Raw genomic sequence first — 24,602 nt, forward strand, 5'->3', positions numbered from 1 at the left:
TGGAAATGTACAACATGCTTTTCCTATCAGTATATTAGTATAATTAGTATATCAGTATGATTTTCCACCCTTGTACCTCCTGGAAGAAAAAACAAGGTCCAGATTATTCACATGTTGAATACACTCAGCGAATTAGTCAGTAATATAAAAATATTAATTTAAAACAGAAGCATTTTATGTTCATAAACAGTGTAGTTTCAGTTCATTTCTAATGACCTGGATTCAACATAACCTCGTTTCACATTATTTAAGAAATATCATTAAAAAAAACAAGAACGTCCTCAAGAAGATGTTTAAATAAAGCTCCATTATCAATACCTATCACATGCAAATTGAGTACCTCTTTTTCAACAATACTTGTCCAAAAATACACAAAGGACAACTTACAGTGCTGTGAACAATTCTTGAGTCATTCCTCATTTCTTTATATTTTGCTTCCACGGAGCAGTTTTTTAAATTGGTCTTGAGCAATAATTCTTCAAGTTTTCTGGAGGCCTTTCGAAGTCTTTGCACGCTGGCTGATTTTTCCGACCACTGTCAGAGGACTCTTTGTTTTGTTTTGTTTTTTCTTAAGCCACTTAACCCTCACTTATGTGTCATTCCAGAATAAAAAAGACGAAAATCAAGGGATGAAACGAAAGAATCAGTTTTAAATTGTAAAAATTGACCCGGTTTGAGGTGTTGATTTCAGATTTTTGTTTTTTAGTTTTACTCGTATTTATTTGTGGCTTGTATTGCATTGATACTTTTATTTTGTATTGGAATTTGAAATCGATTTATTATACATTATTTATTTATTTTCATTTTATTTCTTTGTTCAGCACTTGGTCAGAGCGTAGGTTGCTCATCCATCGTATTTTTGATTTATACAGTATTACATTTTCTTTGTAGAACTCTGGTTTGCGGTTTTGACATGCATTTATGATTCCCGAAATATGATCTCGAGTTTTACATTTGCACTTGAACGCACCGCTCCCCCCCCCAACTTGTTGTCCGCTCCTTGAAAACCCTACACGCCGTGCGTCACGTAGCTGCGCGCATGTCTGAACCTTGTATTTGTCAGCCTAGATGTGAGGGTGCCGTCCGCCCTTCTTCGATCGGAAACTCGCACTGACGTAAAGAAGCCAGAGCAGGCAGTTCTACGGGTTAATTAAGAGCTTTAAAACCGTAATTTACACCAAGTCCACGCCTTTTTTTTTTCGTTTTTGCTTCTTGTCTCCTGGAAACATCCTCGTTTGGTGACTGGAGCACTATCAAAAAAAAACCCACAGGTAATGAGAAGAGGGACACACGAGAGGAAAAGAGGCAGTTTTTAACCTGGTGTTTAGTAGGCTTTCATTTATTCCACTCTAGTTTTTCTTCGCATTCGTATTCCTTTGCTCGTAAATACCTCGTTAAACCTCAGCTGACCTTTTTGGCAGCGGTTTATCGGAGAGCTCTGTACAATTATATTTATTTGTAAATATTTATATAATTGAGCTTAAACTGATGCTTTTTTCCCCCATATCCGGAAAAGAGGCTGTCTTGCTGTTTAAGATTACTAATAGCATTCAAAGGTGTCTTATTGGCACTGAGTAGTGATTAATGCAGACCTAATTGCTGCTTTTTGGTATTTCCCTCCTAAGACTGTGACTAAGATGGTGACTGTTGATTTTTTTTTTTTTTTTTTTTTTTTTTTTTTTTTTTGTGGTGGTGGTGTTTTTGTTTTTTGTTGTTGTTGTTTTTTATTAAGTGTTTCATACTTTCGAAGTCGTAATCTGCAGATTTGGCCTTATTATCCCTGAAACTTGCTGCATAGTCACATCACTCTCTCACACTCACTTCTTTCAGAAGTGCCCTGTTTTCATTTTGAGTCTATAATTAGCCTAGTGTGCAAGCTGTGACCGCCCTCATCTCTTTTTCTCTCCCACACTCGTACACACACTTTCCTTCTTTTGGTCGGTTTCACTGAACTCTCTGCTCTTCTTTCTCTGTTCAGGCATGGCTGATCTGCTGAGGCTGCTGCTCAAGGTGGCTGAAAAGGCTGCTAACGTGGCTCGGGTCTGCAGGCAGGAGGCTCCCCTCTTCCAGCTCCTTGTGCAAGAAAAGACCGGAGATGACAAGAACAAGAAGTTCGTCCAAGACTTCAAGACGCTCGCCGATGTGGTGATTCAGGAGATGATCCGGCATGATGTTGGCGCTCAGGTAAGGACAAGTCTTTGTGAAGCCGGCCAAGATCAGACCGCATGTTGCATTGTAATTGTGTCATTTTTCTTTTGTCCAGTTCCCTGACATGGCTGAATTCATTCATGGCGAGGAGTCTAACAAGTTTGAAAACGGGCTTGGTAATTTCTCCTGTCTCAGGAGTGCAGATTCATAAATATAACATCCAGCATTAAGATGTGCTGTGTAATAATAACCATGATGATAATCAGCCTACCTTCATATTAAAATCTAGAGGAGCTAAATATACACTTGGCAAATGATCTTTACTTTAATCTATGAGTACATAGTGAAGACATTAATATGTTGCTGTCTAAATATTTACCATGGCTGCACCTTGCACATTAGAAACATTTGAAGTGGTTTGTTGTAAAGTAATCAAAGTCTCTGTCTCTGCCACCAGGAGAGAGTGTGATAGTCACGGTTTGTAGCACAGCGGAGGAGACGGCGGCGTTGCTGGCCACCGTGCTTGACGGTGACCACACAGCAGCTTCTCTGCTGGCTAAAGCCATCCACCAAGACCCGGCGACCGTCGAGGCAAACACTGATGGCCTGACTGTTTCCCTCAGCCCCTCTGAGCTCGGCATCTGGATCGATCCCATAGGTGAAGAGCTCACCTCTTACCACAATCCCATTCAGCATTCATGTCGGAGCTCAGTTTGTCTTTATTGTGCTTTTTTTTTTTTTTTAAATACTCTAGATGCTACCAGCCAGTACATACAGGGCCGAGAGAAGGAGCTGGAGGAAGGCCGCTTGTCTCCATCGGGTCTGCACTGTGCGTTGGTTCTCATCGGCGTTTACCTGCGGAGCACAGGCGAGCCCATCATGGGCGTCATCAATCAGCCGTTTCACCACAAAGATCCAGCAGGCGGGGGGTGAGTAATAGGGATGGGTATTGATAAGATTTTCACGATTCTGATTCCATTTTCGATTCTGTTTAACGATTCGATTCTTTATCGATTCTCTTATTGATTCTTTTTTTAAAAAGGAGAACACTAAGGTCGATTAGCTTAGAACTTTGTTTTATATCTTCTCTTTGAACAAGATAGAAATTGAGTAACATGGCCTTACAAACCCAACAGTGAGATCTTAAGAGATCCACAGGCTACGGCTCTTCAATGGGGTGTCACAGGGTCCCCAAGAAAAAAAATTGTAAATGTAAAATAATAAAATAAATATTCTTCTGTAGCAATATCAAAGTATAACATAAATTATTCTGTAGCAATTACACAAGAATATCCAGTAATGTCCCTGCCTACAATTAAACACATTCACTTACCGAAAATCGGGGGCATCTGCTGCAAATGGGTGCAAGCCTTTTACCACAAACTTAGTCACTGCTCGGTGACATTCGTCTATCCTGGCCTGAAAGGAGACGCTACCGGTAGACTGCAGCGAGAACTGCCAGCATCTGAGCCAGACTCTGTCTCTCTCATCATGGTCACCTAAATGCACAGTAATAGCAGGTTTTGTAATAAGGCAGATCACGCTAACATAATATGCACTGTTAGTTGATTATTTACCTGCCGCATTAACGGGAGAGGACGTGCAAACGTTACCGCTGCTGCTGGGTTGAGATTCACGAGTCCGGAGCGGAATTAAAAACACGACATTCATTTAAGGTTATCACGTGTTTTGTGAGCAAATGCTTTTGCATATTTGTAGTGTTTCCTCCCTTAAATGAAATATCTACTTTGCAAGTATTGCAAGTTGCCCTGTTGTCATCTGTTCTTGATAAGTATAACCAAACTTTTGAGCGTTTGAGCGGCCATGTTTCCTGCCAGGTAAATGACGCTCCGCAACGTGGTGACGTCATTCGGGGCGACTGGAATCGATAAAGGAATCGTTTGCAAAAATGGCAAACAATTCCAAGGAATTGAAACAGTGGGAACCGGTTCTCAACAAGAACCGGTTTTCGATACTCATCCCTAGTGAGTAATCACTAAAAAGCGATGCATGCTCACACACCCTGGTAAGGAAGTTAATGTTGTTTTTGGTTGCTGGTGATGGTCGTTCTCTTTACCCATAAATGGCCTCCTTGACTCCGTGCTCAAACCAGCGTTCCTCCCTGTCTGCGGTGTGCACTTCCTCATCATTTAAAGAGTGGTCTCTGGACTGTAGGTGTAAATAGACTGCCGAGTTCAGGCCTGATTAGGTAGGATTGGACTAAGTGGATGGCACAACACAGCTCTCCCGTGTTGTGCCATCCACTTAGTCGACAATCCTCCTGGCACTTCACCACGTATACTATATTACTCGAGTCACAGCAATGTTTCTTCTTCTATCTCCACTTTGGCAGGGTTAAACATTAAGTTGCTACATTTTGCTGGACTTTATATTATCTATGCAACAACCTCTGGAGGTGAAAAGCCAGTAAATATTAAAACGCCCAAGTTAAGAAAAAAAAAAGTATCTTTACGGGCTCTTACAATAAATTAATTTGATCTCTATAATTCCCCCTGCTACAGCAGCTGTATTGCTGTAGAAAGCTCACCTCTTTAAATTTCACCAAAGCTTGCATGATGCAGAATTCAGAGGAATTCGATTCAACAAAATAAAATTCACGTAGAATGATGGTAGAAACGGGGAAATGCATGAGTCTTTAGTTTCCTGTGCACACAGAATGCACAGGAAATGCCGTCCTGTAACCTGCATAGTTTGAGGTTTAAACATTTTTATTCTATCCCACATAAGCATAATCTTCCCTACATTTCCATCCCTCTCTATGAAGGTTGTTTTCTACATTTACCTTTTACTTTCTTCAGCAGATTAGACGATTACAGAAAAACTACACATTTCATATTAACCTCACCCTACTGCAGCTAAATATTAACAGATTGACGGGTTTGAGCAGATGCCATGCATGTCACAGGAAACTTCACACTGTGTTTAGGTGATGGTGTGACATGATGAAGCTTCTGAGCCTCAAAGTAAGATATTCTCACTTTACTCCCGATTCTCTGCAGGTGGAAGGGAAGGCATTTCTGGGGCGTGTCCTGGGACGGCATTAACATCTGCTCTGTGTCCCAGCCGAAAGATGGAGAGGATCGAGGGCTGTCTGTGGTGCTGAGCTCCAGTGAGAAGCAGGTGGTAAAAGGTGTGCTAGCCTTGCTCTGCAGCTCTGACAAGCTGATGTACGCCTCTGGAGCCGGCTACAAGATCCTGTGTGTCATTGAGGGCCTGGCTGATGTTTACATCCTCTCAGAGGGAAGCACCTTTAAGTGGGACTCCTGCGCTCCTCACGCCCTGCTCCGAGCACTCGGTGGGGGGGTGGTGGACTTGACTAAGCGTCTACAGATGACCAGTGAAGGACAGGATCACACAGCAGAACTGACCTATCATGAGCCTGACACTGAGTGCAAAGGAGCTGACCGCTGGGCTAACCGTGGCGGCCTGGTGGCTTATCGAGACTGTTCAAAGCTCAACACTGTCATCGCAGCTCTGAAGGGCAAGCTGTAGATGATGGAAGAGCAGATGTAGCCGGCACGATCTGAAGCATTTATACACATGATCATGTTTTCGATATTAGGCAAGGAAAATTATGGGTGTAGAGGTTGAAATATTTAATTCATAAATGATACAGTCTTCTTCTTAACCAGATGCTTATGCAGTCGTGTGTGTGTGTGTGTGTGTGTGTATATATATCGCAAAGTGACAATCAGCTTTGAGCCAAATTATATTTGCAAATGTTTGAATTTCAGTCAAAGATGGAGCTGAGACTGATTCCAACTTTTGTAAAGGAAAATAAAGTTTGGATTAAAAGCTCCAAACATTTAGTTTCCAGGCATCTTTATGATGTCATCAAAGGTTGATTAAGCTGGTGCTTGAGAATAAAGAAGCTCCACCTGCCTACTGTTCAAACCTTCTATTTGTGAGGACCAGCCAATCAGGATAAAGTTGGCTTAAAGGGAAAGGAGCTAATTTGGCTTGTTTGACAGTGAATACAACATAAACGAGGTTTATTTCAGACTGTTAACTTTGAACTGAAAATAAACACAGGGGTGAAAGAAGCAAGAGGGACACGATCCTTGCAGGACAATTGGCACTTGGGTTATGAAAAAGGAGAAAGCAAAACAAATGTGATGTTTATGAATCAATCAGGTAAATGGAAGAAAATAACATGCTGGCAATTAAGGTAGTTGCCAATTTATCAAAAGATCCATGTAGGGTAGTTATTTTATGTCAAAACCACAAAGGTAATACTATTATCAATTAATGAAATGCACTGAATTTATATATTCTAGAATGGGCTGCCCGTTATTATCATTGAGTGCAATAGACGGAGGATGATGAGCAACAATCAGTTTTGATGCGTCATTCCGGGCTAAATATTTGTAAATGTGATGTAGCTCAGACATGCATTGATTAAGTTTTGCATTTAGAGTGTTTAATATAGTTGCGAGGAGCTTGAGTGCTCACTGCTGGGCAGCTGAGGAACACTCCAGGAAAGGTAATGGTAATCGCAGGGTCGCTTCTGAAAACAAGATTTTTCTTTGCTTTAATGAGGCAAGTGAGATCTACTTTTTTTTTCTTCTTTCATCGTTATTTCATATATAACAGGCTATAAATGAGCGAATCAGACTACAGTTGAGTGGCATGCGGTTATCTGCACCTCTCTGAAATGATTCCTTGTAAGGCCCCTCTTTTTCGTAGCCATAACAGGGGTAAAGGTCAGAGAGTGGGAAAGCCATATGAGGTAAAACCCCCAGAGTCCTTCTCGGTGTGGGTTTACAATAAAATTAAATATTAAGCCAGTCAGAAAGACAGGATCTGTGCCGGCTTGCAAGCAGCAGATTCTTATCAATATGTCTGCCATACAGAGCCGTGTAACCTCACTTTGTTTATGTTTAAAGTGATATAACGGTGATATGCATTGTATCTGAGGTGTAATTAAAGTTTAATAAACAGGGAACAGAACAGACATTGTGCATATAGGAAATCCTCTTTATTTTGGAAACCAGAGAAAGCGGCAGGGGGAGTGGGGGGGAAGAAACCCAAAAGTGATATTTTAAAACCAGCCAGGGAACTCGCCTCCGTAGTCCCTACAAAAAACCCTGATGATTGTCTGATATTTTTTGCAATAATTCTGCATATTCTGTTAAAAAACTTTAAGGAAAAGATAATTAAAAAAGGTCATTGTGTTGGCTCTCTCTTTAACTTGTTGGACTTTGAACTGCTACCTTTAACACACGTCACAGCACGTTCTCAAATCAAGCATGAAGCGGTCACAGCTGTGGATCCAGTTTCCTGAACAGGAACTGAAGCAAATCCCCAATTCAGCTGGAATCTGTTTTTATTTTCTCACTTTAACCAGGACTAGATTTGTTTTCAACTGGGACCAAGAAAAAGGAAGGGACACTTTAGATAGACACTCATTTACTCCCATGTCCAGGAAACTGGTCAAATACATATAACAAAAAAAACTATTTGACACATGAAGTAAACATGGCAAACGCATCGTCCTGGTTGAGCTCAAACTATATTTGCAACACAGACTTCTTTCAAGCTTCCAGGCGAACACACGCCTTGCATCACAAAAAGCATTCACATACTTTGTCAAGAGGGTAACGGATGTGCAATCAAATGTCACTCATTTAACTTTCAGATTCTACAAAAATAATAATAATATAATAAATCTTGATTTGTAGATGAGCTGTTAGCTTAGTGAGCTACACCTCCTACTCAGCTGCAGCTGGAGCCTTGCTGGCTGGACTAAACCACTGATGACAGTTCAAAATCCCTCTCATGTTATTACAGTGGTGGGTGTGCAAATGAACACAAAGGGAAAAAAATAAAATCACCAACAATGGACGTACTCAATGGACGTGATCAACTGTCAATGTTAAAAAGAAATGCTTTTATCAGATGCCTCATAGCATACAATTGCCATATCACTACACAATCTTCATGTCAGGTGTAAACAATAACAACGGTTTTCTTTCATTAAGCTTTGACAAAAGTTAAAGTGTTATTTCTGACCATGAAACATGTCAACAACAAACCAAACAACAAAATGCAACTAACTGGGATTTTTCTGACACCTTCTTGTTTTTACACAGTAATACCGTGGGGATTAAAAGGACATCAGTCGTTTAGAGTCTGATTAGAGGTTACGTGAACCTCGTCCGACACAACTATGAAAACCCGTCAGGAGTCGCTGAGATGACGGCGCACCCTGAAACAAGCAGACATAAGAGCAATCGCTTTGGACTAGAATCAGATCTGACGTGTCCTGAGCTGGGCGGCGGCTATAAGATGCTCTGTAACAGCACGACTGGCTCAAAAACTGCCACTGAACAAGTAGGTCCAGAATGAAAGACCAGGCAAAGTAATTACTTGCAATAGTGAGATATTGTCTAGTGTTACATCAGTTATAGCCAAAATAAGGTCCAACGGTGCTGAAGGAAAAAGAGACTTTGCAATGGACAAAAAGTAGAACCATTTTTACTTAGAATCAAGCAGCTGTTAAATGTTCGGTTGTGCGATTAGCTTAATAAAGTCAATTACAAATTTTTTATTTCCTCTTTGAGATGTTACTTTCACATTTTTAGAAAGTGGTCTAAACAGTGTGAACCATGGTGTGAATCTACGTGGCTGTGCTACATTTCCACACATCCTGCAGTATCTGCATATTGCAACGTTACCACTTCAGAAAGCTCAGGGTAAAAAACTTTTTAAGGGGTGAGGTGCATCTCTATAATTATCATGCTAAGATATTTTTGTCTTTTCTTTCTGTTTTTTTGTTTTACAAATCAGACACAGAACCACAGCTTGGCCTTTGATTTCAATGGAAAAGCAGATTAGCAGTTGTTTAGACCTGCTTATAAAACAACATGACTTCTCACTAAAGAAATACTTAAATGTGCTGCTTTGGTGAGTTAAAACCACTCCCCATTTTATAAATAATTAAGCTCAGATGTGTTAGGTTAGATTCCTTTCTGAAATATTGTGGGCGATGTGCAGCTTCAGTAGTAGAGCCACATGCCTCTAATATCAATAACACTAAAGACTGTGAAGCTGGCCAGATTAGTATCTTCATTTTTCGATCACAGTGATGCATGTACACACCGGCTTTAACCCTCCTAAAAAGCCGATTTCTTAAGCTAACTTTATATAAAACGTTAACAAAAGTGAGAGAACTGAAGTGTTAAAATGCAGGTGAAAACATCATGCAGTGAAGGATTTGGCAGGACGTGATTAAAAAAAAGAAAAAGGTTTAATTACGGCATCCTGATAAGAACTTCAATGCCAAGGCTACAGTCGTCTTTAAGACCAAAATGACAAAAACAACAAAAAAAAAAGTAAGGTGGATTAAGAGGTAAAGCACCATCACTGCAACCTCCTTCAGAACCTCCTTCAATACTTGTATTCAGTTGACAGACTCCTCTTCGTGATCCAGTCTCTCTCTGCTCTGGCTGATCTGACCCCCTTGAATCTTCTCCAGTTCAGATCTTGGCATGCCAACAGGCAGGCGAGAGACAAACATGGCCATTATATTTTGTATCCCTGTGTTGCTGTTTTCATACACTAATAAGTCGGCGAACTTCACCTCTGGAAGGGTTTGCGGACCTTCTTCCTCCTCCTGGGGGGTTTGCCACTTTCAGCCCACGTCTCGCTGGACTCGGGCCGGTGACCTCCCGACATGTAAAAACCTGTCTGACTTGGAGGAGGGGAGAAGGGAGGCGCTCCAGCACCAGGTGGGTGATGAGGCGAACCTGAGTGGAAGAAGCTTCCATTGGCAGCCATGTCATTAGGAGGTCCTCCCTTAAAGATTCGGTTGAAGAAGTCCTGCAAATCAGCTGGGTTGGTCGGACCTGCCGCTTGCTCCGACGGCGTCCTGAAAGATAAGATGGAAATTTAAGTTTGTCGAGGGAAATAATGTCGTTGCATGGAGAGGAACCTTTTTGACTATAATTGAAATGAATAGTACAGCTTTCTTTATTGTAAACGTTGTTATTTCCGCAATACACAAGGGGGAGCTCCTTCTATGTCATACACAGCCAGATGCATGTAAAATACACACCAACATAATGCAGATCGCAGACTAAGAAAGAAATAAAAAGAACTAATATCAAACATGTTTACATTAATCTAATTTGAGCAAAGTCAGACATTTTAAAGCTTATTTGTTTAAATTTCTTCTCTAGTGCCAAAACGTTTGCATTTTCCCCTCTCTGCACATTTAAAGGGAAAACTCTCAGTCTGCCGTTGGCAAAGGGCAGATGTTTAAAAACAAGCGGGATAAACCTGAGCCTTTGTGTGGTTTGTTTGTTCAGATCGCACTCAGGTGCAGACCAAAACAACCACAAAAAGACACTTTAGTGGTGTCAGTAGTTCCAAATGAACTCCAGATCAGCTCGTTTATGTTGTGAACATGATCCAAGCTCGAGTCGAACCAACAACCAGGTGTACATTGCAAGTTTGAGCTAAAAAAAACTTCCCATAGCCATGCATGCTTTAAATTCTTGAGTGTGACAAGGTACTATTGACAAGAAAAGGTCTGCTTTACATCATAAATATTAGATACAGTATCCAAACGTTCACCCAGAGGGATGTACCTGTGTCGTGTGGCATTGCTGTTGTTCTTTGAACCAAAGGAGATGTGATACGGGACCCGGTGTGTATCAGGAGAAATTCCAATTCTCTGGCAACCTGCCCACTCTGAAAACAAGATAGTATCATAAAAGGTCACATGACTGAGAGTAAAATGATCAGCAAGAAAAACCCGTACCTTTTCAGTAGCCTGTCGAAATATCAACAAAGATTGTTGGTAAACACAAACTCTGAGATGCACTACTGGTTTGTTACTAACGAGCCGGACAGGTAAACAACAGCTGATGCTCACCTGTAATATCATACACCTTGCCATCCATACAGGCAAAGTATGTGATGCGTAGGCCCAGCATGCTCGATTCAGCCCACAGGTCCCCTTCCTCGGCGCTATGGCAACGATTGCATTCAGCACAGAACCGGGCCTCAGCGGGTTCACGATCCATCTCGAAGCGCCTTCATACACACACAGGAAACAAATAAAACACACCTGTGCTGAAAGCCTACAACACAAGATTACAAGATTAGCTACAGTTTTATAGCTGTATGATGTGATGGCGATGCTGGATGTGTAACACCATACTTGTGTTTGCCTTCACACTTGGTACACATCATAGTATTCATGGCTTCCTTCAGGTCATCCTGCAGTTTAGTGAGAAACTCGTTCATGGACTTTGAGAGCTCAGTCGCTGCCATGCGCTTCCTGCATGAGAACGAGTAAGAGAAGTTGTTGATCGGAGATAATGAGTGAAATGTACAGTTATTTATCAAACTGTACTTGAGTGGGTTTTGTTGTTTTACCAATAAGAACTTACAGAAATAACTTAAGAAAAATCATTGCATTAAAATAATTGACAAGATGATTTAAAATACAATAAATAATTGTGATTAAAATATTTCTTTCTTTTGTAACTTTGTTGATTTTTTTTCCCCGTGCACTTACAACTCGTACTCTCGTCGTGTCTCCGGATTACTGACAATATCCCATGCAGCCCTGAGCACTTTGAACGCCTCTCCAGCTCGTGGGTGTTTATTCTTGTCTGGATGGACCTGAAAGAGAACGGACAGAGGAAAAGGTTGCATGAGTAAAGAATCAAAATTAGTCACTACAGCAGCCATGTAATAGCAAAAATTGAAGTATTTCTGATTCTCACACCTGGACAGCCAGCTGTCTGTAAGCCTTCTTCAGCTCAGTGTCAGTGGCATGCACCTCAACACCGAGAACTGTAAAGGGATCGAGCTCATCCTCTGGTACCTCAACCAGTGCTAGCAGTCTCTCCAACTCCTGGCCCGGTTGAGCTCTTCCTGCTCTGCCAGGTGACCCCGGTGCGGATGGCGGTACATGACCATCCCTCCTGAATAGGCTTCGGGCTTTCTCCAGCAAGGACATTATCCTTTTCCAAATGCGTGTCTCCTGAAAAGCCGTCCAATAGTGCTTTCCCCTATCCCCACCAATACGAAGGAAAACCCCCTTGGCCCACTGCAATCCCAGAATAGCCAAAGCACAGAAAAATGTGAAACAAGATAAGGCAACTGTCTTTATCCACTTTACTGACCTAACAGTTTTATCCACCACACAAGCTCCTTTGCACTTTGCCCACTTCAGAATCCGGATCGCATCTGCCTTCATTGCAGGAACATCAGTGATCTTCACAAGGAGCTGCTGCCCAAGGTTGTAAAGTTTTACAACTCCAGTCTCCACTCCAACTCCACAGTTGTGAGTTAAAGTGACAATAATCTCAATCATCATGTGGATGCAGGAGATGCACCAGAAGCTCAGGCACTCTGACAGCATCTCCTTAAACGCTAAGATGAGCTGGTTTCCTGTCCTCCGCCGGCCCCGGTTCTGCTGATAGTGGTGGTGGTTACGTCTGCGGGTCTGCTTGTGCCGACCGCCACTTGACATAACATTGCCTCTCTGAATCTGCTCTAAAACTGACCCACTGCTCCTCAGTTTGCACTTCCTTCCACTTCCTATGTTCCTCCAACCAGACTCCCCATTCATGTGCTGCTCCTTTGCGGCATCATCCTCTTCTTGGTTTATAACCTGTGAGTTCTCATTTTCTGTAGTCTTGTCATGCTCAAACTCTTCTGAAACCTCCTCAATATCATCTTTGGCCTCTGCTTCACCAGCCCCAACGTCTTGTAGAGTGGCTGGGTTTGGGGTTTCCTGAGATTTGAGATAGGCTATTTTGTCCTCCTGCTCGCACTCATCCTCAACCTCACACTGACTTGAACTGGTCACTGAGGCCGAAACACCATCAGGGAACTCCTCGTCAGTGTCCACAACATCCATCTCTTTCTTAGACGCTTCTCTTTCCATGTTCCTTACAGCAATTTGACTGAAGCGCTGTAAAATCTGACTTTCACTAAATCCAGAATTTGAGGCCACATTTTCCCCAGGCTCTCATAAAAAAGCGAGACTGGGGGTTCCCGTGGGTCAAGTTCAGGTGCACCGCATCAGCAGCCACTTGTACGTATCAAAAGGCTTTTGCACAACTCACATGATGCACTGGAGCTCCTGAAAAGCAACAGATATGAATCAATCTCCAGGTTTTGATATCACAACAAGTCTGTGTCACCCTACTTAATATAAGTGAATCCTTGTTCCTGTTATTTTTGGCTTTCTGATTTAATATATAGCCATAAACCATGTCTCTCTAGCTCACACTATCCCTAGAATCCCTAACATCCACTTTCCGTCCTCTGCACATCTCCACTTTGTCTCTCTAACTTTGTTTCCAAGTGATTTTTTTTAATGTGTTGGGTTAAATGCAGGAAAAATCCTTAGACGTTCCAGACAACTGAAAAGTAAGAGCATTACTTTAAGACAAATGCTTTGACACCAGAGCGCATGATAACTGCTAAACTATAAGTTTTAAAAGAAACAAAAGGGGGTAACTATAAATTAACGAGTTACGTAGTCAGTGAGCAGTGTAGCTGCACGACTTCATCGGTACAACTGTATAAGTATCAAGTAGTTACAAATACCCTCTTTGAAGCTACTTTTACGCGTATTTACACAGATGTGAAAACACAGACTACATGCAGTTACCCTGCTTTGTTGTTTGCTAATCCAGTTAGCCAAACAAGAACGCAGTGTGTGTAAAACCCGACCTTTAATAAACAACCTTTTAACCTTTCACAGTAAATAAAAAAGTATAAAGAAGTCAGTCAGACCCTTAACATGTTAACTGTGTTCAAATCACCAGATGTTTTAAAAGGCGGACAATGTTAGCAGGCAGCCCTGGTGTTAGCATGAGGAAGCAGCCAAGCAGGATGACAGACAGGCGCTACGGGGGCTAAAATTAGCTTGCCTCTGGATAGTTAACCTGGCAACATTTCGACTAAATAAGGCCACAAACGAAGACAAAACAGGCGACTGTTTATGCTTTTAGCGAGCCAGCAGTGAACTATTAGCTACTAGCAGGACTAACTGAAATATAAACGCCTGTTTCCCCTTCCTGTGTGGTTGGTTTGGCTACTAACGCAAAGACGTGTTTAAAAACCGGGACGTCCAGTGCAACAAAGAAGGCAAATAATTCTGCGTTTTGTATTAAAACAAATGAAATGTCATATATACCTCTCGGATAACTGTATAACCTTGTTTGTTAACAGACATCCAAGTGTCGGTGTTGTTTTTTTTTTTTTAAGCCACTTCTTCTTCTTCTGCGGCTCCTTTTCCCACTTTATTTCTACTTCCTCTTCCGCCTCCAGCTCCCTCTTCGCGGTTTGCGCGCGGTTAAAACACAACAGCGGGACTCTGCTGCCATCTAATGTTTCGGGAAAAGCTGACCGTAAGCGGCTAACTTTAGAAATTCGGGCTAAGAAACCCAGCAACCCCACGCCGAGGTGTTTTTACGTGAGTTTTTAGTTCATAGTAGCCTGCTAATCAAATTCGGGGGGAAATGGATAACACATTTTCCTTAATACTAAGATTTGTTAGAAGCCCACGCTTAATGACCACGATGCTTCGGTCTGGCTTATTTTTTCAGACTCCATCTTTTGCTCACACTAAAAGGGTAATTGGGTTGTTATTTGTAACATATGAATAAATCCCTTATTTCTAAAGTGCGTGGTGTAGATGTACCTAAAGGCCACTTAAAACTGGAAATGGATAGGCACGCAATACATATCTTACAGGCCATCACTGTACAATAGAACAATCACATAAAATGTGGCAAAAAAAGGATTGGAGATGCTGGTGTTGGACTTTGAACTTCTTTGGAGATACTGTTAGTGAATTTAAAGCCACGGTTTGGTGACTTGGTCCTTTACTCTTTCAAACAAAACAAAACAAAATGCAATTCTAGCATTTAAAAACTGCTGGAGCTTCACCCACTCTACCACCTCCTACATAAAATGGGGGGAAATAACAGAACTGGTCTTCAGTAAAAATCCACATCTGTCACGTCAGTTTATTATCTATAGAGGTTTGCATAGTGTATAGCTGGCTGCTTGTTTTGGGAGTCTCTGACATAGTAAAACGGTGGGAACCCCCTAAAGCTTCTGCATAAAGGACTAATCTTGAAGACGCAGAGGGTTAATTTCAAGCCCCCACCACCACCACCCACATCTCCAATTTGAAAGCCGCCTCTCTACCGGGAGAGGAAGGCTCTTTTTCGGTCAGATGGCGTGCTGCAGTCCGCCCCCGTCATTCTCCAGCCCACACAGACAGCAAAAAGGCAGCCAGCAACCAATACGGTGCGCCGGAGGAGGATTTCTGCCAGTGATTTCAGACGAGGTAAGATACGCAAAGGGGATTTACTACGCCAATCTGCGCCGAGGAAGCTGTCGGCAATAGGTAAGACGGTAAGAAACGAATGGGATAATAACTGCGTCGTCTTCGGGTGCTCGCCTCTTAACATCTGGATAGTAAACAATTACCTCCAGTCGATGGCTTTATTTGAAATGGAGCCAAAAAACGAGTGTTTTCACTTTAGTGCAGTCTGAATGCGGTTCTGTCTGCGATCAGGAGATTTTAGTTTTATTTCTTTTGTCAGTATTGCTCTGGCAGATCCGACCCGTGACATCGGTGGCTGGAGCGACACCCTTGCTAAATCACGCCGGTTTCCTCTTTACACATCTGTAAACCTGACCTAAAGAAGGTAAGAAAAAAGCGATTTATGTGTATTCAAAGATTAAGTCATGAAACATATAATGAGTAGATAGGAGCTTATTCTGCCCCAAGGGATGCTTAAACTTGCTTTTAACTGTTTATCAGTTTTTATTATTTGACTATATTTGTATTTTGTATTCTGTATATACTAGGTGTGGTCCAGATGCCAAAGTCTTTATCTAAATAATTAACTTGTACAGGATTTCTCCATCTGCAGGTTCATGTCTTTCCTTTCTCCTGCCTAAACTTTCCAGTGCTGTGTGCCATGTCTCTGCCACGCACACTTGGTGAGTTGCAGCTGTATCGGGTCCTCCAGAGGGCCAACCTGCTGGCCTACTATGAAACCTTTATCCAGCAGGGTGGTGACGATGTCCAGCAGCTCTGCGAGGCAGCGGAGGAGGAGTTCCTGGAGATCATGGCACTAGTTGGCATGGCCACCAAGCCACTGCATGTGCGTAGGCTGCAAAAGGCCCTCCGAGACTGGGCGGCGAACCCTGCCCTTTTCAGCCAGCCTGTTGCTAATGTTCCTCTTGGGGGCATCCCGCTCTTTAAAGTTGATGGCACTGGCACAAGTGGATCAGCTGGCGGGCCCAGAAAGTCTGTGAGTAATGGGCAGCCAGGATCCCCCTGTGAGAGAGAGGATCGGATGTGTCTTACACCAATGCACAGCGGGAGTCCAAGAAGCCCCTGTTCCCAGGCCTCTCCACAGCCCCCAGACACACACTACAGGGAAAAACTTTCTCCTATGGATCCACACTGGCTCAGCCCAGAGCATGATGGGAACTGCACTTTGGGTTCTGCACCTGGAACAGAAGAGGAGCCATCCAGCCCACCTCTACTGTCAACATGTCCTCCCGGTCCTTCCACATCTCCGAGCCCCTCTGCATCTTTCACCCCAGCAGCTCCGTCTGCCTGGCCCGGAGGACAGCTGGATGGAGAGACAGCGAGGGCCGTGGTGGAGACTGTGGAGAGGCTCCTCACGACCCTGCCTAGGTCAGATCCTGCAGAGGTGAAGACTTTGCTGAGGATGAATAAGAAGATGGCAAAGACTGTGGGACACATCTTCAGAATGGGGTCCCAGGACGTGAACAAGGAAGAGGAGATCCGGAAATACAGTCTTATTTATGGGCGCTTTGACTCCAAGAGGAGGGAAGGCAAGCAACTCACACATCATGAGGTAAAAGCATCAAATCGAAGAAGATTTTAATGCATCGCAACACATTTTATACCTGATTAAAGCTGCACTTCATACCAGAGTGCAGCTTTAATCAGATGTCAATCAGTGTCCATCCCTTCTTCACTCAGTGTTTTTCCTTCTCAGCTGATCATCAATGAAGCTGCAGCCCAGTTCTGCATGCGTGACAATGCCCTTTTGCTGAGACGGGTGGAGCTCTTTTCTCTGGCTCGGCAGGTGGCGAGAAAATGTGCCTACACCTCCACACTAAAGCATGCAAGGTAAGAAGATGCCTGCAGAGAAGAGCAAAACACCTCACGCCTGCTGTGTTTTAATGGAGCTTGTGTACCAAGAAAGAAAAAGAACTGTTACAGAATCAGGAGTGTAGCTTGAAAGATCCATAAAGACCAGATCATTCGCAGCAGTGAATACAATGGTTATTTCAGACAGGAGACAGGAGCATCATGTGAAAAAACTTGAATGAAATGATTTTATAGTTTGTGTTTAGCATGTTCAACAGGTGATTTATGTGAGTCATCAACCAACCAGTGGATTCATTTTCAGAGTGAACCTAGTTCACGTCTCAGTGGGAATCAAACTCCGACCTCTGTACTGTTAGTTAAATGAGCCAACTTTTGAGCCGTTGCAAGAGTACACAAATACTACTTGTGTTTGTTAACCTGCACAGAACATTTACATACGTTTCTCGTGCGGGGCAAACAGAATGAGTCAGTGTACACAAACCATAACTAAACAGGAGTAGTTTTGTAATTATATTTCAGTTTTTCAGCATCATAATTTATTATACTCGATTGTTGATGATTGAAAAATAGATACCAAGTTCACAGTCTGCTCATCTAACAATAGACACCTTTTACTTACACATAAAAATAATTTTTTTTTTACTTATTCACAGTGAAAAAAATCCTTTGTCTTGATTTTGCAGTGATCATTTATTAGCTTTCTCTGTGAACCCTCACCTCTGTGAGGGGTGAAACCATGTGCTTTTCACACTCATTTGCCGCCACTGTGTCCCCCCCACTGCAGGACGAACCCGGACGAGAGCAGCCTTTTGCCCCAGAAGAGAGCGAGGCTCGAGGTGAGTGTCGGGTGCACTGGCAGTCATCTGAAGTGGTTCATCAGCACCGAACTGACAGTGTTGCTTGTGTGATGTATCTTAGGGAGTCGTGCCCGAGAGTGTGTCATCACTCCTCGGAGTGGAGGGATCCGAGAGTTTGACTCAGAGGGCAGATGACGACAGCTTATCTGCAGAAAGCCTGGACAGTGTATCACATGGTAAAAAACAGAAGAATCAGACTGATGTTAGCAAAATAAATTGTAAAGTAATAAAACCTGTTTGTTTTGCGGGGTTTTTGCACTGATCTGTCAAAGTGTTTTTGTTTTTATAAAAACTCTTTAAAGGCAGCAATAAAACCCAGATCTGTCTGTTCTGGTAGACATGGGCTCCCAGTGCAACCAGTCTCCATCTCCCCGTCCTCACACTGAAACCTCCAACCCCGCCAGCTGGAGTCGCCACCTCATACAGCAAACGCTCATGGACGAAGGGCTGAGACTGGCTCGCATGGTGTCACATGACCGGGCGGGAAAGATCAGCCTAGGTTCAGACGGAGCTCACGCCACAGGTGACAATTCAAGTAATGACCTACAAGTATTATGTATTTGAAACTGCACAGAGAATAAAGGAAATTTTGTGATATTTGCCCAGTTTTGTACCAGTTAAAGAGGAGATTGACATTTTGAGTGACACATTTATTTACTTTCTTCCTTTTTTTTTTTTAAATTAATCCACTCTCATGTGGCGAGCAGGAAGGTATGGGTGCCAGTTAGCACATTCACCAATTAATTTGTTTTTGTCCTGTTTGCTCATTTATATTCATCACAGAGAGGTGAGAGAGGCATCTACATGTTCCTCTAAGTATAAACCAAAACATTAAATTAAAAAATAAATAAAATGCCAAACTCCTGCTTGATCTTGTGAGTACACAGACAATAAAATAAAAAACAGAAGATGATGGTGGTGGTGGGGTTGAATTGAAAATGACAGACAGAGACTCCGTAACCTCTCCTAACAATGAATATTTTAAAGCTCTACAGTTTGAACTCTAGTGAGTCACAATCTCTCCGAGGTGCCTCCCACCATGCGCATCTGAACTTCAGCAGACTGTAAATTAGAGAGGATAGAAGTTAGAAGGGGAAACAGAAGGAGGTGGAGAGCGATATATAGAGAGGAAAAGAGTCGGAGGGGGGAAGCTGGTTGGGGGGGCTGCTACACTGTTATAGCACTTCTTTAATACCCTGTTAGTGAAGCGTTTTTTCTGATGCATCACAGTTTCTCGCAGAAAAAGAAAAGAAGGAGGGAAAAAAAGTGATCTGGGCAAGTTAGTCATTCTGGGCTGTGATAGCCAGCTGAAGAGATGAGGCGAGGAGAAGGAAGCCAGTAAAGACATGAGGGGGCGGGGAGGGGAGGGGGGGGGGATAGGAAGTACTCTGTGGGCGGCAGAATCGGACCCCCCCCCCCCCCCCGACTCTCAGCAGCTGCTGACGTCAGAGTGTGTTAGGTGCGTGGGCTGAAGGGCGGGATGGATGGGGCGTGGGGGCGAAAGAGTGGGAGGTAATTGGAGGGGCGTTGCATTGACTCACCAAGCGACAGTGTACAAAAATAAAAACCTGTGGGCAGGGAAATGGCACAGTCTTTTTTATACATCTTCTCCCTCTACCAAAAGGACTGCGGAAACAAAAAAAAAATGACATATGTTTCATCTCTGGCACAGATCTCACTCACTTTGTCGTTTTTCTCTCTCTCTCCCTGTCGCTCGCTCACTCGTCCAAGTTTCCTTCTTGTGTTTCGCTCATTAATCAGAACTTTCTCTCACTTCCCCTCAACGTCACTGGCTCCTTTCTGCTTTCTTATCTTTTGCTGTCGTCTTATCTAGTCAGGATATGGGTTCACATACTCCATTACATGTATATAATTTATTTTTAAATCCTCACGATGATACAATGTTTTACTGATGGTGTGATTTTTTTTTCTCTCTCATATTAAAAATAATGCTGTTTATGTCTTATGCAGACATGCACACACACTCCGAGGAGCAAGTAAATGAAATAGATTTACGAGTGTGTTTACGTCGTCGGCTCGCTACAAAAACACGGTGATCATCGGCCTCTTCTGTTTTTATTTCTTCATGTCTTTTCTGTCTTGCTCACTTGATTTGCTGACTTCATCGCTGCTTTATTACCAGCCAAAAAATAATAATTCAGCTCAGTCTATCTCTGTCTGTGCAACTCTGGAGACATTTTGTTATTGAGCTGCTCGGTCATACAAACCGTGATGACTTCACTCCATGTGGGAGAACTTCTTGGTGAATTCCCCAAACGGCTTTTTAAACGCCCTTAATCACTAGTTGAATCTTGATTGCTGTGCAGTCCTAACTCATACTCATCCGTGTGACGTCTGCCTGTCTTTTGTTAAAGTGATGTGCTGTTGATTCTAACCGAGCCTCAACCTTTACGTCAATCAGGAAAATTCAGGCAATCTGAATAAATCTAATCCTCCAAAAACCAACTGTTTTGGATTGGAGTTGTTTTTAACGCTCTGTGCTTTTTATGTACTTGCTGATCAGCAAGGGCATTAAAACTGGGAAAACATCCCTGATCCATCACGGTGTGAACCTGTAGGAGTATCATGTGGAGTCAAGAGCTGTGACTTAAGCAGCAGGTTTGTTTGGATCCAGTGGGTTTCCCCCATGAATCATGTGTTTTTCCCATGAATGCTCAGTTAGATTGGAATCTGTGGAGTATGGCTATCAGACCAGCGTGTTGGGTTCGGGGTGTCACACTTGGTCTGCATCACTGTTTAGTCAGTCGGTGCTTGTCAAAGTAGCATCTACATGAATGCTTAGACACAAAAGTTTTCCAGCAGATCACCAGATTGTATTGACGTGATCACTGGTATTCACTTCACCTGTCAGAGGTTATTTAATGTTGGGGCTGACTGGTGTACTTTCCTCTCTTCAAATTTGCATCTCTCCACAGACCATGACATTAAAGTGGAGAGGCAGAGCTCGATAGCAACGTGCAGGAGCAGTAGCCCTTGTGTCACCAAAGATGACTCCAACCACCGAGGGAAATGAAACCTTCAGGAGCTTATCAGGGAACTCAAACGTTGCCCTGCCACTGAGCTCCAATCAGAGACTTGTAAACAGGCCACGTTTACTTCACTGACATCTGATGGAGAGGAAGACTCTTACTGACTTCAAGCCAGTACAGGAAATGTGAGAAATTACCAGCAACTGATATTATAAATCTGCAGTGACTTCTGAATCCTGAGGTTGTGAATGAAGTTGAAAATGTTTTTGATTTTATATTCAGTGAATACACAGGGAAGAGACTCCTTTTGTTGTTTTATTTTTTAACACATGGACAAAATGTCCCACAGATTTGAGCTGATATAAGAAAAAAAATGCTCAAAAAAAGAACTGAATTACTTTGTTGTGATCATTGCTGTGTGTTGGATGTGCCACCTGCTTGAGACAAAACGGGCTCACCACAGCAGGGGGCACTGCAACTTTGGAAACTAATCCTCCAGTTCCTCCGCACTGAGCGACTCGTTGTAGTTGTGTTTAGCAGAGCTACTTAATAACACTTGCAGGAAGTTAGAGCATAAAAGCAGTAGGATTAACCCCCCCTGAAGCTCCTCACTCTCAGGAAACAGACGGATGTTCTGGTGTTAAAGACAGAATATTTTTAAGAGAGACTTTGGGGGAACATGTTTTCATCCAGATTGCATGCAGGCAAACCCAGCTATGAGGACGAGATGCCTTTTGTCTTTTGCTGCATCAGCTTACATCCCATCAGATTTAAAAAACAAACAAAAAATAAAAACACACCTCGCTCACAACTTTCTCTTGCACACATGGTTGAAGTGATGATGGTGCAACATTTCGTCCTCTTTCGTTATGTGAAAGTGTACACAGAGCACTGTTTCTAAGCTGCGTGGCATGAAACAGGAGCAGTGTAGACTGTGAAATCAGCTTTCAGGGTTGGTTACAGCGTCTCGCTCGAGGTTCCTTCAGCGGGGGGAAGAATTCGGCTTTGAGCTCAGCTACTCCTCTCTGTCATCTGCAGTTTAATCTCGTGCACTAAAGGCACCATTGTATAGCCTTTGAAAAACCTACATTCAAAACTAAGTTGTAAGATTTATAATTTTTTTTATGGATTGGATTTTTTTTGTAGGTGTACTGGAAACACACTATGGCAGTTTGTCTTTGGGATGATATTTTTTGTAGTCATAGATTAACGAGGTGAACCGTATGTCAGTTCTTCTGTGATCTGAGGCACATACCTAATCTCACATTAGGAGAATTAAAACACAGGCAGGAATTTACGGAGAGAAATCTACTGGAGCTTGAGCATCTCGTACAAGCGAAATCAACCTCTGGGCCCCACACAGGGTGTTAAAATGTGTAACAGTCTTATGATTTTGTATTCTAATCTCAGAGTAGAGGGAGGCCGCTGTGCATCATTACACCTGCTCGTCTCTTCAGCATTAGTAACCTCCTCTGTTCATTGTTGCAAACAGATTATTTATTTTGTTAGATCTCAATAAATGTTATTTTACTGATTAAGGCTACAGTGTGTTGCATCGTTTTCCACAAAGACTCAGTTGTTTCTTGGCAGCTCTTGTTTGAGCAAGAGGCTGCGGGAGCTGCGTCACAAAGCCAGCAACACCTCTGCTGTCGTCTTGTTAGCTGCACTGACGCTCCGCATCAAGCCTCGATGCCGGCATGACTCACCTGTGCCAGTGATGTCAACACTGCTCCTCCACGCGGCTGTTTTTCACCAGAGACCACACAGACACAAGAATCAGACCACCTGGAGGGATCAGCTTCGCTATTTTCAATTATTTTGAGGTTCATTGCTGTAACAAAAATCAAAAGAATTTGCAGTTTTAATATGTTGAACTGAGCTTTACTGTGCAGGGACTCATTCAGTTGGTTATCCAGACTGAAATATACTCACCTGTCAGTTTATTAGGTGCACCTTGCTAATAGACATGAGAGCATCGCACAGTTACTGCAAACCCCCCACCCATGAATAGAAGCTCCTGCTCCACCACATCCCAAAGGTGCTCTACCAGATTGACATCTGGTCACAGTGGAGGTCATTTGAGTACAGGGAACTCATTGCCATTCTCAAGAAACTATTTTGAGATGATCCGAGCCTTGTGACATGGCATGTTTCTCTTTATGAAGCAGAAATCAGACAATGGGTGCACTGTGGTCATAAAGGTGTGGAAATGGTTAGCAACAGTACTCAGGTAGACTTATTAAATTAATCTGAATGCTGCAGCGGAATTGGAGACCTGGCCACATTTTTCCCATCTTCTTTTGGTGACTTTGTATGAATTGTAGCTTCAGTTTCCTGTTCTTAGCTAGCAGGAAGAGCACCTGCTCCTGTGTGCTGCTGCTTTACTCTATGAAGGTTTGATGTGTTGCACATTCAGAGATGCTCTTCTGCATACTTTGGTTTGCAGTAAGTGGTTGTTTGAGTTACTGTTGTCTTCCTGACAGCTCAAAGCAGTTTTTCTATTCTTCTCTGACATCCACAAGGCATTTCAACCAGAGAAATGCTGCTCAATGGATATTTTCTCTTTTGCAAACGATTTTCTGTTGACCCTAGGTCATGGTTATGGAGGGAAATCCCAGCAGATCAGCACAGGCCAACCTATCTGGGACTAAAAACCATTCCTCATTTAAAGTTTAGACCATGTCTACATTCATAAATGCTGCTGTATGATTGGATGATTATATATTTCTATTAACCAGCTGTTTATCAGATGTACCTAATGAAGTGGCCAGTGAATCCATGTCTACACAGTAATGAAATTGACCTCAAGACATCCATGTTCCTCATAGGATGAATTGCCTCCATCTGATCAAATGATCTGTTTATCCAGCACTTATGTTCATGACATTCCCATCAGCCACAGCTGCTCTGTGGTTTACTGCTAAATAGCAAATATTATCATGGTAACACACTCAGAGGATGAACATGGCTTGGATTACACTGAGCATGCTAGAGTGCTGACATTCAAAGCACAGCTACAGTCTTGTTATTGAATTACAATCCCTCTACCATTTGGACCACTTCTAAAGTAGTAAATAGTGATTTTTTATGTTAAAAAAAATGCATTTAGCTTTTTAAAAGATAGCAATTACATCCAAGTTAGTGTGTGATTATGAGAGACAGTCAATGTGGCAACAGATGAAGGGAGCTGCATCATCAATCAGCTGTCAGCACCATTAATTAGGGAGTTAAATCTTTAGGCTATTCTTAGATCTGTCTTTTTTCCTCTGTTACTCGGCTTAGCAACAGACAGCTGATCCGATTAAAGGCATAAAATAATTGCAGATTGTCTGTTAAAAGTTAAAAGACTTCACATTATCAGCATTCACATTTTTTGCGACGTGATGATTAGTAGAATAGTTCTGATGAGCCATTTCTGCATATCATGTTTATTTGGCAACATCACAA

General features: G+C 42.6%; 3 protein-coding genes across 10 annotated transcripts; 2 read left to right on the forward strand and 1 right to left on the reverse strand.

Annotated features, from left to right (window-relative positions):
* The first annotated feature begins 1,033 nt into the window (after positions 1-1,033).
* inpp1 (inositol polyphosphate-1-phosphatase) lies at positions 1,034-7,366 on the forward strand. Its single transcript, XM_086292055.1, has 6 exons — positions 1,034-1,271; positions 1,979-2,184; positions 2,264-2,324; positions 2,606-2,806; positions 2,903-3,077; positions 5,169-7,366. Exons 2-6 carry the CDS (start codon positions 1,981-1,983, stop codon positions 5,659-5,661), a joined length of 1,134 nt encoding a protein of 377 aa, XP_086148181.1. The 5' UTR covers positions 1,034-1,271; positions 1,979-1,980; the 3' UTR covers positions 5,662-7,366.
* dnajc14 (DnaJ (Hsp40) homolog, subfamily C, member 14) lies at positions 7,109-14,501 on the reverse strand. Of its 2 annotated transcripts, none has more exons than XM_086292045.1 (7): positions 14,336-14,501; positions 11,909-13,273; positions 11,696-11,802; positions 11,336-11,455; positions 11,048-11,208; positions 10,761-10,863; positions 7,109-10,039 (listed from the first exon to the last, which is right to left on the reverse strand). In XM_086292045.1, the coding sequence occupies exons 2-7, from the start codon at positions 13,073-13,075 to the stop codon at positions 9,748-9,750; spliced, it is 1,950 nt and encodes a 649-aa protein (XP_086148171.1). In that variant the 5' UTR covers positions 13,076-13,273; positions 14,336-14,501; the 3' UTR covers positions 7,109-9,747. The 2 variants fall into 2 exon arrangements, with proteins under 2 accessions (XP_086148171.1, XP_086148172.1); XM_086292046.1 differs by lacking the exon at positions 14,336-14,501 and adding an exon at positions 13,962-14,216.
* nab2 (NGFI-A binding protein 2 (EGR1 binding protein 2)) lies at positions 14,336-22,689 on the forward strand. 7 transcript variants are annotated; one of them, XM_086292049.1, is made up of 8 exons: positions 14,336-15,556; positions 15,756-15,860; positions 16,089-17,048; positions 17,193-17,326; positions 18,093-18,144; positions 18,227-18,341; positions 18,503-18,700; positions 21,102-22,689. In XM_086292049.1, exons 3-8 carry the CDS (start codon positions 16,137-16,139, stop codon positions 21,197-21,199), a joined length of 1,509 nt encoding a protein of 502 aa, XP_086148175.1. In that variant the 5' UTR covers positions 14,336-15,556; positions 15,756-15,860; positions 16,089-16,136; the 3' UTR covers positions 21,200-22,689. The 7 variants fall into 7 exon arrangements, with proteins under 7 accessions (XP_086148175.1, XP_086148174.1, XP_086148177.1 ...); XM_086292048.1 differs by having other exon boundaries at positions 14,336-15,496; XM_086292051.1 differs by having other exon boundaries at positions 14,336-15,496; positions 16,126-17,048.
* Positions 22,690-24,602: the final 1,913 nt, after the last annotated feature.

Source organism: Aulonocara sp. 'chitande type north' Nkhata Bay, linkage group LG5, assembly GCF_057382095.1.
Source record: "Aulonocara sp. 'chitande type north' Nkhata Bay isolate Kocher_YH1m ecotype deep benthic linkage group LG5, A_spYH_male_GT1.1, whole genome shotgun sequence".
In the NCBI taxonomy this organism is placed as follows: Eukaryota; Metazoa; Chordata; class Actinopteri; order Cichliformes; family Cichlidae; genus Aulonocara; species Aulonocara sp. 'chitande type north' Nkhata Bay.

Bases quoted from the DNA above. Each gene is read 5' to 3' on its own strand.
- dnajc14 (XM_086292045.1), bottom strand. From the start codon at position 13,075: ATGGAAAGAGAAGCGTCTAAGAAAGAGATGGATGTTGTGGACACTGAC. The intron at 11,803-11,908 runs GTGTGAGAATCA...GTTCTCTTTCAG, and splicing joins ACAGACAGCTGGCTGTCCAG to GTCCATCCAGACAAGAATAA. The intron at 10,864-11,047 runs GTGAGCATCAGC...TCTTGTTTTCAG, and splicing joins CAAGGTGTATGATATTACAG to AGTGGGCAGGTTGCCAGAGA.
- inpp1 (XM_086292055.1), top strand. From the start codon at position 1,981: ATGGCTGATCTGCTGAGGCTGCTGCTCAAGGTGGCTGAAAAGGCTGCT. The intron at 2,325-2,605 runs GTAATTTCTCCT...CTCTGCCACCAG, and splicing joins CAAGTTTGAAAACGGGCTTG to GAGAGAGTGTGATAGTCACG. The intron at 3,078-5,168 runs GTGAGTAATAGG...GATTCTCTGCAG, and splicing joins AAAGATCCAGCAGGCGGGGG to GTGGAAGGGAAGGCATTTCT.
- nab2 (XM_086292050.1), top strand. From the start codon at position 16,137: ATGTCTCTGCCACGCACACTTGGTGAGTTGCAGCTGTATCGGGTCCTC. The intron at 17,049-17,192 runs GTAAAAGCATCA...TTTCCTTCTCAG, and splicing joins AGCAACTCACACATCATGAG to CTGATCATCAATGAAGCTGC. The intron at 18,145-18,226 runs GTGAGTGTCGGG...GATGTATCTTAG, and splicing joins AGAAGAGAGCGAGGCTCGAG to GGAGTCGTGCCCGAGAGTGT.